General features: G+C 35.9%; 1 protein-coding gene across 1 annotated transcript in view; it reads right to left on the reverse strand.

Moving 5' to 3' along the window:
* LOC18590414 (AP-2 complex subunit alpha-1) overlaps positions 1–11,438 on the reverse strand; it is a 13,181-nt gene extending 1,743 nt beyond the window's left edge. The window contains exons 1-23 of the mRNA XM_007015913.2: positions 10,999–11,438; positions 8,930–9,061; positions 8,122–8,247; positions 7,448–7,510; positions 7,271–7,368; positions 6,970–7,177; positions 6,624–6,695; positions 6,448–6,540; positions 5,775–5,876; positions 5,539–5,636; positions 4,975–5,056; positions 4,759–4,847; positions 4,525–4,630; positions 4,355–4,420; positions 2,744–2,850; positions 2,549–2,653; positions 2,289–2,409; positions 1,978–2,169; positions 1,616–1,852; positions 804–884; positions 477–641; positions 263–349; positions 45–170 (exon numbers count right to left, since the gene is read on the reverse strand). Coding sequence (XP_007015975.2) covers positions 45–170; positions 263–349; positions 477–641; positions 804–884; positions 1,616–1,852; positions 1,978–2,169; positions 2,289–2,409; positions 2,549–2,653; positions 2,744–2,850; positions 4,355–4,420; positions 4,525–4,630; positions 4,759–4,847; positions 4,975–5,056; positions 5,539–5,636; positions 5,775–5,876; positions 6,448–6,540; positions 6,624–6,695; positions 6,970–7,177; positions 7,271–7,368; positions 7,448–7,510; positions 8,122–8,247; positions 8,930–9,061; positions 10,999–11,130 — 2,688 coding nt within the window. The 5' untranslated portion in view covers positions 11,131–11,438. The remainder of the gene's footprint in view (positions 1–44; positions 171–262; positions 350–476; positions 642–803; positions 885–1,615; positions 1,853–1,977; positions 2,170–2,288; positions 2,410–2,548; positions 2,654–2,743; positions 2,851–4,354; positions 4,421–4,524; positions 4,631–4,758; positions 4,848–4,974; positions 5,057–5,538; positions 5,637–5,774; positions 5,877–6,447; positions 6,541–6,623; positions 6,696–6,969; positions 7,178–7,270; positions 7,369–7,447; positions 7,511–8,121; positions 8,248–8,929; positions 9,062–10,998) is intronic.

Here is an 11,438-nt window from a genome sequence, read left to right on the forward strand (position 1 = left end):
GAACAAAAAAGAAAAAAAAAAACAGGAGGCAGCAATATACATACAACTTCCTGAAGCTTCAATGGTGGTCCTGAAAGTGATCTCCATTGAGGGAAAAACTCCTCAGCAGACACTGAAATTGGCTGAAGAAATTTATTCAACACAGCAGGAAGGCGAAGCTTGACATCAACCTGTAAAAGGTAATAATAAGATCTCTGACATAGTAAATTAACCAGCTCATAGTGTTTTAACAGTATATGATATGTCATATATCTGCAAGTACCATATTGGTTGCAAACTTGTAGGAGAAGTCGAGAACAGCTACATCCCGGCTTGGCCGGAGATTTACAACCTCAAGTGGGCATTGCACCTAAACAATCCATGGGAAAAACAATAAAAATGATAATAAAAAATAAAATGAAAGGGTAAGATGACCAAAAAAATTCATCAATAACCATTAATCAGTAATAATTACAAGCACAATGAATCCTTTGCACCTGTGCTCGAGGAGGTATAGTGTCAGGCACTAACGAAAGCTCCATCTTTAAATGGGCAGGAGGCAATATTAGAGCCTGAACTGAAACGAGAGGAGCTGTATTTTTGTTTCCCAAGAAAAGAACAAGGCGTCCATGATGAGCTCGCCACTCTGCTTTAATGCCAATCTGAAGTCATGTTCCGTGAGAAAATCAGAACTTTTGGAAGCTTCTAAAAGAGTCTTAATACCAATTTGAAAAACCAAATTAGTATCCTAGAGAATAACCTGAGGAAATAATAGAGTGGCAGATAACAAAGACCAGAGAACATGAAACGTAAAGCGTTCATACCTGAATGTAAGGATCCTCATATAGAACGCCACTATCTTTCAGGCATAAAGCATGAAATCTTTCAGCAATATTTCCTATTGGCTGCAGATGCAAGTAGTAAAATCAACCAGTAAAACTTATAATAACACTGCAACATTTATTAGAAACATCATGCAAATTTAATAATGACTAAACTTTTTAATGTCTGTTAGGAAAAATCTGTTGCTCTGCACTCAACAGTTTATTGTGGGGTATAGCAACAATTCAGTACACTGAAAAGAATTGGAAAAAAGCTCTCTACTGAAACTAAAGGATTTGTTAAGAGAAAAAGGGGGAATTATAATCAAACAATAAAGAAACTAAGAACAGATAGGCAAGACATAACATTGGCAATAACAGCTGAAAAGCATGGGGAACAACTTTTCCTAAGGTGGCAGCCAATAATACAATCCCCCAAAATTCATCTTCTTTACAAAACACCAGGAGAAAAACATTGCTTTCTTTTTGATAATAGATAAAAGAAGAGAGAACTAAAGAAACAAAGCTGTGCCCCAGCACAAAAGCAGCCAGCAACCCATCAACTAGAAAAAGTGAGGGATGGAGTCATCAAAAACTGCTGCATAATTTTTTAAGCAGTGGGTTAGAGTTGGTCTAACAAGGTGGCATCCCAAATAAAATTTCCCAGTTTTTTTCCTCACCATGAGTAGAACAGTAAATCACAAACAACTTGCTTTGATATTGAAAATAAACCACATCAAGGTTCTACTCTCATTTTTGAATTTGGAAGAAGAGATTTGGCCATGGGTAAACATTACAATATGAGAAGCCATTACCTGAACCGTATTTGTCTGCTCTTCTATAGCAACTATGGCTGAACCATCCACTGCATCTGGACCACCTTCCAATCCGGAGACAGAATTGTGCTCAGATTGAACAGTAGCACCAGGAGGGCCTTCAATAGCCAGTGGGGCCAAAAGATCACCAAGGAGATCTGCTGAAGGAGGTTGAGGATCTACTTTGCTTAAAGTCCCATTTTCGTGAGACAAAGCTAGGTCTGTTGAACTATGATCCTGCCAAGATAACCAAATACATATTAGTCCAAATAAGACTTGAAAAAATGCAATATATGTATGTATGTTTGTGTGTGTCAAAAACCTAGAACGAAAGTAGCCACTAGAATTCAAAAAGAACTAACCTCATCACTGGTCATGCTGGGCACCTTTACAAGTGTAAGCGCGCCAACAGGAACTGGTGGTGGTGCCCCATTAGCAGGGAGTTGATCAGTTACGACTAGAGCATTTGATGTTTGCTGTTGAGCACGCAACTTGATAGCACTTTGCTCTGCAGCGTCAACCTCAGCATCTTCTGCCTTTTTGATCAACGCAGACTGTAAATTGAGGACAAGAACACAGTTAACCATTGCTTGAATCAAGACATACATAGGCTGCCTGCAACTAAATGCTGGAGCAGGTAGGTTCTAAATGAATATTTGCAAAGTACACACACCTGACGTTCAGGAAATTTAGGCATTTCAGCCAATATATCCATTAGAGCAGCACCTTTCTGACTTAATGCAAAATATTCAACAGCTCGTTGTTGTATCTCGGCATCAATGCAACTCTCATATCTGAGTTACCAATTACAAAATTGTGTTAAAGCAAATCACATTACTTTAATGCTAAAAAACAGAATATTTTCAAATTTCAAACAGATTATAGATGAGATTTGACCAATCAGAGACAAAAATATGCAAAAGTAAATCTTACTTATTGAATATTGCCCAAATCTGATTTTGCAGTTCTTGATCTGGTGGTTGATCGTGCATTAAGATCTTAGCATAAGCCGATAAAAGAATAGGAATGGTAGTAGTCCTGAAACATGATATCCATTATAAGATACGGAAAATAATAGAAAAGCAAATATTAACCAACCAGAAGGGATCAATGTTTAAAGGCTCTTACGATACTGTAGGAAGCTTCTCATGTATGATGCTGAAGATTTCTTTAGGACTACACCCAGGCCGTCTACCCAGAAGGTGGCTGTATTCTCCAAGAATATAAGCACTGACCTGTTCGATACATACAAATTCCAAAACACTTTTATATCTCTAACCCTGATATATATGTGTATACATGTATGTATGTATGTATGCATGTATATATATGTATCTAAGTAATTTAGTGCCAAACAAAATCAAAATTTTAGAAGTGATTAAAATGAATAAATGAAATCTGATTAAATTTGCTTAATGAACAAACAAGAGAAAAGCTCAGCCATACTTAATGCAGCATGGTGCACATCTATGTTGCTCGGACTCGGCATTTTTTGCTACCTACCCGTGTCAACATGACGCACTACCAACAAGGACACGGGATATGGGTCAGATTTGGCAGACATGCTGAGTAAGTAATGGCACGAATTGGGCTAAATCGGTTCGATCATCACCAGAAATCTAACATAGTGTCAAAGACTTAAGCACCTGGACAGATATGGTGCAGCAAAAGATCCTGATGGGTACAGAGAAAATTCTAAAAACAAGAAAAAAAAGAGGGATTGGAGATATTGGAGAAAAAGATGAGTCCAAACATGTGCAGCCAAAAGTAGTTTTTCCTAAAAGGCCACCCGTCATCCTCAATGAGAATCATGGCCATTTGAGAACCCATTCCTCAGATGAGAGCAGGGGAACTGAATGGCCAATCCAAGTGGCAGAGAAAACAATGAAAAAATATAATATATTTTACCAATTATTATTTAATAAAAATTAAAAGGGGAACTTGAGTCTTCTGTTGGGCCTCCAGGTATTTATAAGTGAGAACTAATATGGGCTGGTCCAGGCATACTAAACATCACAATATTAGTAGTAGAACTTGGGCCTTTTTATTTGTTTTGTGGGCCTCGATTGCTTGGCTTTTATTTTTCTTTGGGACCCAAACATAACACTTTTTGTTAACCAATTTCATAATATAATTGTAGGCCTAGTAATATCGGTTAAGGAAAGGATTAAATTACTGACATTAAAGTATACAAGCAATAAGGGCGGAATATAGTATAATATAATATAATAATATAACACACACACACACACACACACACATTTATATAGACGAGTCCTTGTACCTGTATCCTAGTTATTGACCCCTAGTCCACATATCCCAAATTTAGAACAATTCACAGATCAGACACTACACATACCCGTACTGACACTCTCACTTGAGTCAAAGCAACATAGAAGCACATACGTAAAATCAGTCAAAAATGCCAATACCCGCAAAATTTGAGAATAAAATAACCCTATAATTGGCATTGAGTGATGATAACGAATCAACTATGCTAATTCTGTTGACAATCACTTGTAGAGAGGTAAGCCGTAATATAACCATCATTCTTGACAGGTAAAAATCTCCAAAGGACTCCAAATATGTTGAGCCTAATGCCCGAACGAAAAAGAGAAGCTAAAAGTTTACTGCCATTTAAAAAATTAGTATGAAATGGTCAAACCATCCACATGCACCAAACACTACTCTCCACACCCACACAACTCATCTGGCAAAAAGACTACATATTATACAAACCTTGACCATTGTCTCGTGTACAGCAGGCTTGTCAAGATACTCTTTCACCTTTGCAGCTGCATAAGGCTGGTCATAAACATAAAGTTTCAGCCCAAAAATCAACAAATGAAGAAGAATATTTTAATGTTATAAAAAGCGGCACTATTTGTGTTAAAGACTTTATTGATCACCTGTAGGTCCTCGTTGTTAGTAACAAATTGCACAACACGGAACCATATGTCATCACTAATAAAATCTCCTGCCTTGTCAATCAACTGAAGGATCACATCCACATACCTGCGAATGGGAATAATAACCAATCATTTGATCAAGTTAGCATACACAATAGAAAAGAAAACTCCGAGTTATGAAATTTCCATTCTCAAACATATCCGCTAGTATCCTGATTTCACCAACATTCTTACCAAGACAAATCAGGAGCAAACTTCTCTGCAAGAATGGCAGCCTTAAGAGACAATTCCTCACGCATTGCAAAATCAGCTGTGCTCAGATACTGATAAACAGATGACAGTCAGGGATGTTCTCATCTTGTGCCTCAGCATTTCAATAGTTATACAGAAAATAAATTATTCAAGGAATCATACAAGGTAATAACTTTTTCATGTTCAAGACTTTAATACCTGCAATAGTTCTTCAACAATGTCCTTTGCATTTGTTACATCACACATACCATAAAGCAAATCAAGAGCACGCCTACGGATACTGCAAATTCCAAATTGGAATTAGTCAACAAAATTGGATCTTAGGAAAATACAATTTGATGCACATATAATTGAGTTTACATGATAGAAGTTACGTGCAATACTGCTTACGGCTGTAAAAGCCATTAATATAAATATGTCGAGAGTAAAGGCTTTAGACATAATGGAGTTTTCTGATTTGAATAAAGTGACACTCTTGTAATGTGAATAGTCAGATGAGGAAGTCAAAAACAGACAGCAATCTAAGGTGATTTCAAAACTTTTCAACTGCATAAGCAAGAATTTTTACAAACACTCTTATCTTAAACACTTTGGCAGTTAAAGAACCAGCATACACCACTTTGGCACATCTAATATGAGGCCAAATAATGGATGTTACCCAGATTTGAGTCTGAATATTAATGATTCACAAAAAAGAATCATCGCAATAACAATTTAAACGGCATCAATTACTCAAAAGACTGCAAAACCAAGAAACTCAACCTGATATCAGGATCCTTCAACGATGTGATGATCTGCGCCTGATGTCTTTTGATAATATCTTGTACATCAGTAACCATTAGCATCCTAGTCATATTTTCCTGCAACAAAGCATTTAAAAATCTAAAGTAAATCATTAAGTTATAGGTAACCATCTTGATTTGGCACACATGAACATATTTGCTACTGCTTGAAGATATGATCAACTGAAAAGAAACTAAGTAAATATGTTAACTTACCAAACCAAGATATCTAATATTTGGTTCGCGAACAGCTATGAATTTCCCAAGAAGGGCAACACACTGAGACATCATCTCCTTTTCAGCATCAAGATGCATGACCTGTAATAAGGACAACAAATGCACAACACAATGTAAGAAAGAAGAGTTCAAACATGCTTGATAAATTAGAACAGTTGCATATGCATATGGTTGTAAACTTTATATGATGTGTACAAGTGCTCGGACAGGGACTGGGAGAGGGGTGATATAGCTTACAAATATATCATAATAAAGAGGCAAGGAATAATTTGTCCAAGAAATGTAACATCATCCAGTAAGTGGACAGTAGGTTGCTACTTCGAAACCATTCTGTTTTTCTTTCTGCATGTGCATGTGCAGAGTGAGATGCATCATCATCTGTATACCATATGATAATACCTCATATACATACTTACATATGGACAGAAAATGTATGTGTGGATGCTAAAAAAACACAGAATGTTTCTGGTCCTATAATAAAAAACATGAAACCCATCTAAAAAAACCAATTTTGGTGAATTTAAGCAAAATTTTCATACATGAATCAATTTGATTTTTTGGCAGACTAAATTTTTCTATAAAGTCACGTGTCAAAAAATTCCTTCGATAATAAATTTCACATGCTAAAACCAGAGCTCAGTAGTAAACTCACGAGAGCAAGGGCTTCAAAGAGGACTGCATGTGATGCATTGTTCTTATTAACATTTTTCACGACATCAGTTCCCATTAATATCCGTTGTAAGACCTGAAGTCAGTATTCAAGTTCCATCAATATCAAAATATAATCTTAAAAAAAACAAAAGATGATATATATGGGAAAGTTTAAACCTCAAACAAAGTTCTTCTGGTGTTTGGATCTTCAATGGTAGGAAAATACTGGAGGGCCCTCATTGTCTTAACCTGTTATAAAAAAAATAATAATAAACATCAAGATGAGCTTTACCAAAAATGAGTCGATGATAATTACAAATAACCAAAGTCATCCACTCCAAAAATGAGATAGGAAAAAAGTTGGTCACAATTACTAGCAGCCTAGTAGAAAACATATCCAAGAGAGAAATAAAGGAATTATTCACTTAGAACATATACAAACTAATCAGATCAGGCCCATAACTTTTTTCTGAGCTTGGCATCAAATTCATAGAAATTGTAAGAGTGAAACAGAAGGACAAACCTGAAGCCAGGGAGATGGGATACCATAGTAAGTATATTCCTGTGGAACATCTTGGTTCCTCGCAAGGCGCTCCAATGTTTTAACGCACTTTGGAAGGCAAGTCCAATATGCTTCATGATTATTTGATACCAAAGCAACAAGAAGGCTCATAGAAGAGGTCAAAACACCAAGATCACGCTCATCTAAAAGCTGCGACATCCGATCCGCCCTAAAACATAGGGCAAGAAAAGCAATTCAAAATAAGCACAACTAACATCATAAAACAGCCAGTTGGGATTAAACTTTTAACATTATAGCATACCAGCCATCAACATTGACAACATCAGGATTTTTCCTATACAAGCGCAGCAAACATAATGCAGCTTTTTTTCGTACAAGTGGTCTGCAGCTGCTAGAAAGCTGGAATAACAGATTTTATCAGTGTTAATTATTTTCTAAAAAAAGCAGTTGAACTTAACAAGTTTCTGGTTGATCTCACAAGTAACTTTTGAACATCAGGTGCCAAAGACTCAGCAAATTCTCTCCCACCAATATTCCCAACCTACAGAGTCAATTCAAGAAAAGGTTAAATGTAAGGTTAAAGGAGGTGATGCTCTGAATGTGAGGAAGATGACATGCAACCCTAAGCAAAGGATAAGAATAACAACATGGAGCTGAGCAAAAAACCAAAAAAGAATAACAACACAGAAAACCTTAGGTGTCCATAAATCACCCCAAAAAAAGGTAACTGAAGAGTGACCAGAAGATCAATAACAAAAAACGTTACAGACTAATCTATCAAAAAAAGAAAAAAGGCTAAAGACTATAAAGCAACATCCAAGGCACAAAGCAACAAAACACTGAGTTCCATTTGGCATGAAATTAACAAATAAAAATAATAGAATCACCTATTAGAGATCCAGGAACAAAGAGCTACAATATAAATTACAAAGTGATGAACAGTACATAGAAAAGTGAATAAAACTTCTCTAGAGAAAAGAGAGAAAAGAAAAAAGCAAACTCTCAATCATATGTCACAGAGTAAATCCTACTTTCCACATGCATCTCCATTATGTAGGGTACCTGTTTGACGTTGTAAATCAGAAACAATTCTATCCCATTCTAATTATGTGGATGACGTACAGAAGCTCAAGCAGTTTCTTTTTCCCTTACCATAGTTAATGCTAGGCACTGGAAAGTCTCATTTCGACCAATTATATCATTGCGTACGGTGTTGATTGCTAGTCTCAGAAAATCATGATTCTCATTGAGCAAACATGATGTCACAATGTATCCAACCTGCAGCCAATTATAGGAGAATATAAGTTAAATAAACCACAGAGAAAAATACTTGTGAAAATAGAGAAAATGGAAATGCACAGATTTCAGTATCAACCATTCACAGCATGAGAACTATTATCTTTTATTGACTAGATAACCCAATAAGCTCAATTCTGTGAAAAAGTTGCAAGAGTACCCGATCCATATTTTATCCAAGCTTCCATAATAAATCCTTTATTTGATATCATACAGCCCCATTCAAATACTGTCAGAGATTGGGATGCTATACTATGATGGTTAACTATACTGCTTAGACAGTATCAACACGTGCCAGCTTTATTGTTGCAGGAGACTTGTTACATGTAGCAATAATTGATACGAGTATAAAGGATAAAGCTTTCATGGTACTACAGATTCTAAGTAGTGAAATAAAGCTGAGACATCTCAACATGTTATTTTGTTAGCTCTTTATACATTTAAGTTTTCATGGCCCTTTTCTTGTCTTTCTTTCTTAGGGGAAAGGAGGAAATGATTATAACACTTTAGGCCATTGTTATACAACTTTTCAGGTTTTGTCTTCTTTCAGGCTCTTGAGCAGGATGTCATTTGTAAAGAATTAGTCCAATAGGTTGTGCCCTCCATTGAGCGTCTCTTAAATGCGCTACTACTCATAATAAAAGAAAAACAAAATGAATCGTACCTGCTTTTCTGGATACTTTGGTGCAGATATCAAAGAAACAGCTTCCATGTGACCAAAATCAACATCATAACCCAGCATGTAAATATAAAGCATTTTCCAAACATATTTCTTCTTCTCATATGGACTCAATCCCTGTCAGAAGAACATGAACTTTGAATAAGAAACTGCACATTCCTTTCGGTAAGACACTAAAAGGACCTACTCACTTGTCACCTAAAAAGGCACTAAAAGGTTCCAATTAAGAGTTTCTAGAGTGAATGACAGTGTTTGGAAAAATTTGGCTCTAGGATTTACTTTTCACACGAAATAATGAGCTAAACTCCTCCCTAATAGGTGACTACAAAAGCAACTAATAAAAAAAGGAAAATTCATATAATAACAAGGCTGCTTACTTGGAGCTGGAGACTCAGTTGAAATTCACCCAACAGCCCTAATGTAGACAAATATAAAGATTCCTGAATAACAGAGTGCATCCCTATATTCTAGCATGTTCAAAGCTGGAGCAAACACTCAATGTGAAAAAAGCAAATGAAATTTGGGTTCCTTACTGTGACTAGAATTGATTTGTATGAATCTCCATGAGAATCAAAGACAACAAAACTATTAAGATGATGATAATTTGAAAATTATGGAATAAAATTTCCCGAAGGCAAAAGCTTTAAGAAACTTGGTGGTATACAACTTGTGAGCACAAAAACAAAATACTATAAAATTTAACTACTGTCAGAGGAAGGGGAACAGAGAAAGTTCATCAGGTTGAGAACTTTTGTGTTTTTACCTTCAAAATTGAACATGATAGGGGAATGTAAATGGAAAAAGCCCATATAAGGACCACATAAGAATGTGCCCACAGGGGGAAGGTTAGGAGAGATGGAGGAGAAACAGAGACACTATAAATCAAAGGCTCCAGGGACCTCGTCTAACTATCAATAAAAAGCCAGATTTATAAAATCCAAATAAAAAGGAATATAAATATTTGCAATCAAACATGCCAGGGAATTGATAAGTTCAACAACTTTATCGAAACACATCTTAGTAGATTATATCCTCACTAACCTATACAATTTTAAAATTTTAACAACATAGTTCAAATGTTTGGCTTGTTAAACATGGTTCCGCATGAACATACAATCAACATCATCTTCCTCGCCTCACAGCTGAACTGGTGAGCACTGACTCTTCAAAAGGATTCCAGGAACTCATTCAGCAGTCAGATTGCGGAAACTTATCACAAGAAACTTATTTAATTCCAACTGGTCAATATATAGTCTATTCTCTTAATAATTGTGATAGGCTTCTTCAATTAGAATATTGAAATGCTACAGACTGATGGTGCCTACTACGGTACTATGGTATATACACATTTCGAAGGTTCAATACTACGCTAATGGCCTTCAACTGGAAACTCAAGTTGTATGAGTTTCTCAGGACTAGCAAGCACCATACTATCTAATAACACTGAGTGGAGTTTTGCTTAACATAGGATTTGCAAAATTGTTAGAATTCTTCAGGAATGAGATCCAATACTACCACTAACATTTCAAATGGGGCTACCGCATAGGTTTAGTCAGAAGAAATGTGACTGTAAAAGCTTATAAAGATAGTCATTTTTCTCATTCATACAGCAGCCATTACTGTTCTGAAACGATGTGGAACTCTGTTCCGATTAAAATTATGAGAAATTTATTTTTTTGTAAGCTGGGCATATATAGCCTACCCCCATCGAAAAATTGACACACTTTTATAGCGTTTACAAATGCATAAATTTTTAATCAAAAAGTTATTATAGACGTAATTAGCTAGTTTTTTATTTTAAAAAATTAAAAAGAAATTAGCTAACACAATGATAAACCCTAGCTTAACTTAGCTCACAATTTGCGCTCACAAAAATTCAAAATACCAACAACATCTAATTAACAAAAATAAAATAAAATAAAGTTCACCGTTTTCTATATTAAAAACAAATTCTACTGGAAGCACTTAAAACTTAAAAGTAAGTCCGATCGTTTTCTAAACATGGCATTTAGATTAAAAAAAAACCTTGAAAAATTTTTCTCTGAACTCCTAACCTTTTCATTTTTGAAGCGAGTACGGACGTTGCCGAGCTCTTTATCGACACGTAATCGTTCTTGCTCTTTGTTCTGGCAATTTCGAATGTCGCTTATGAAAACCGAGAGCCCTCTCATCCCGTGCATTGCCATCCCGCTTGACCGATCAGATCCACCTCTTCTTCCTTTTGGATCTGCCTCTCAATTGTCCAGATCTTTCTCTCCTTTCTTTCAACGGCAACGGCGAAATCGATCCCGCATATAGAAAAAAGAAAACAAAAATTTGAAGGCAAAAATGAGGTGTGGAAAACCAAAATAGGAAATTTCGAAATGGAATTGTAAAAGAAAGGAGGGGAAAATATTTGGTTTGATCTAAGGAGAGAAAGAGAGAGAAAGGGACAAGGTGGACTGAGGAACAAAATTTGGACAAAGCCGTCGTAAGGAGCTGGAGACGACTTTTA

The sequence above is a fragment of the Theobroma cacao genome, chromosome 9 (genome assembly GCF_000208745.1).
Source record: "Theobroma cacao cultivar B97-61/B2 chromosome 9, Criollo_cocoa_genome_V2, whole genome shotgun sequence".
Lineage (NCBI taxonomy): Eukaryota > Viridiplantae > Streptophyta > Magnoliopsida > Malvales > Malvaceae > Theobroma > Theobroma cacao.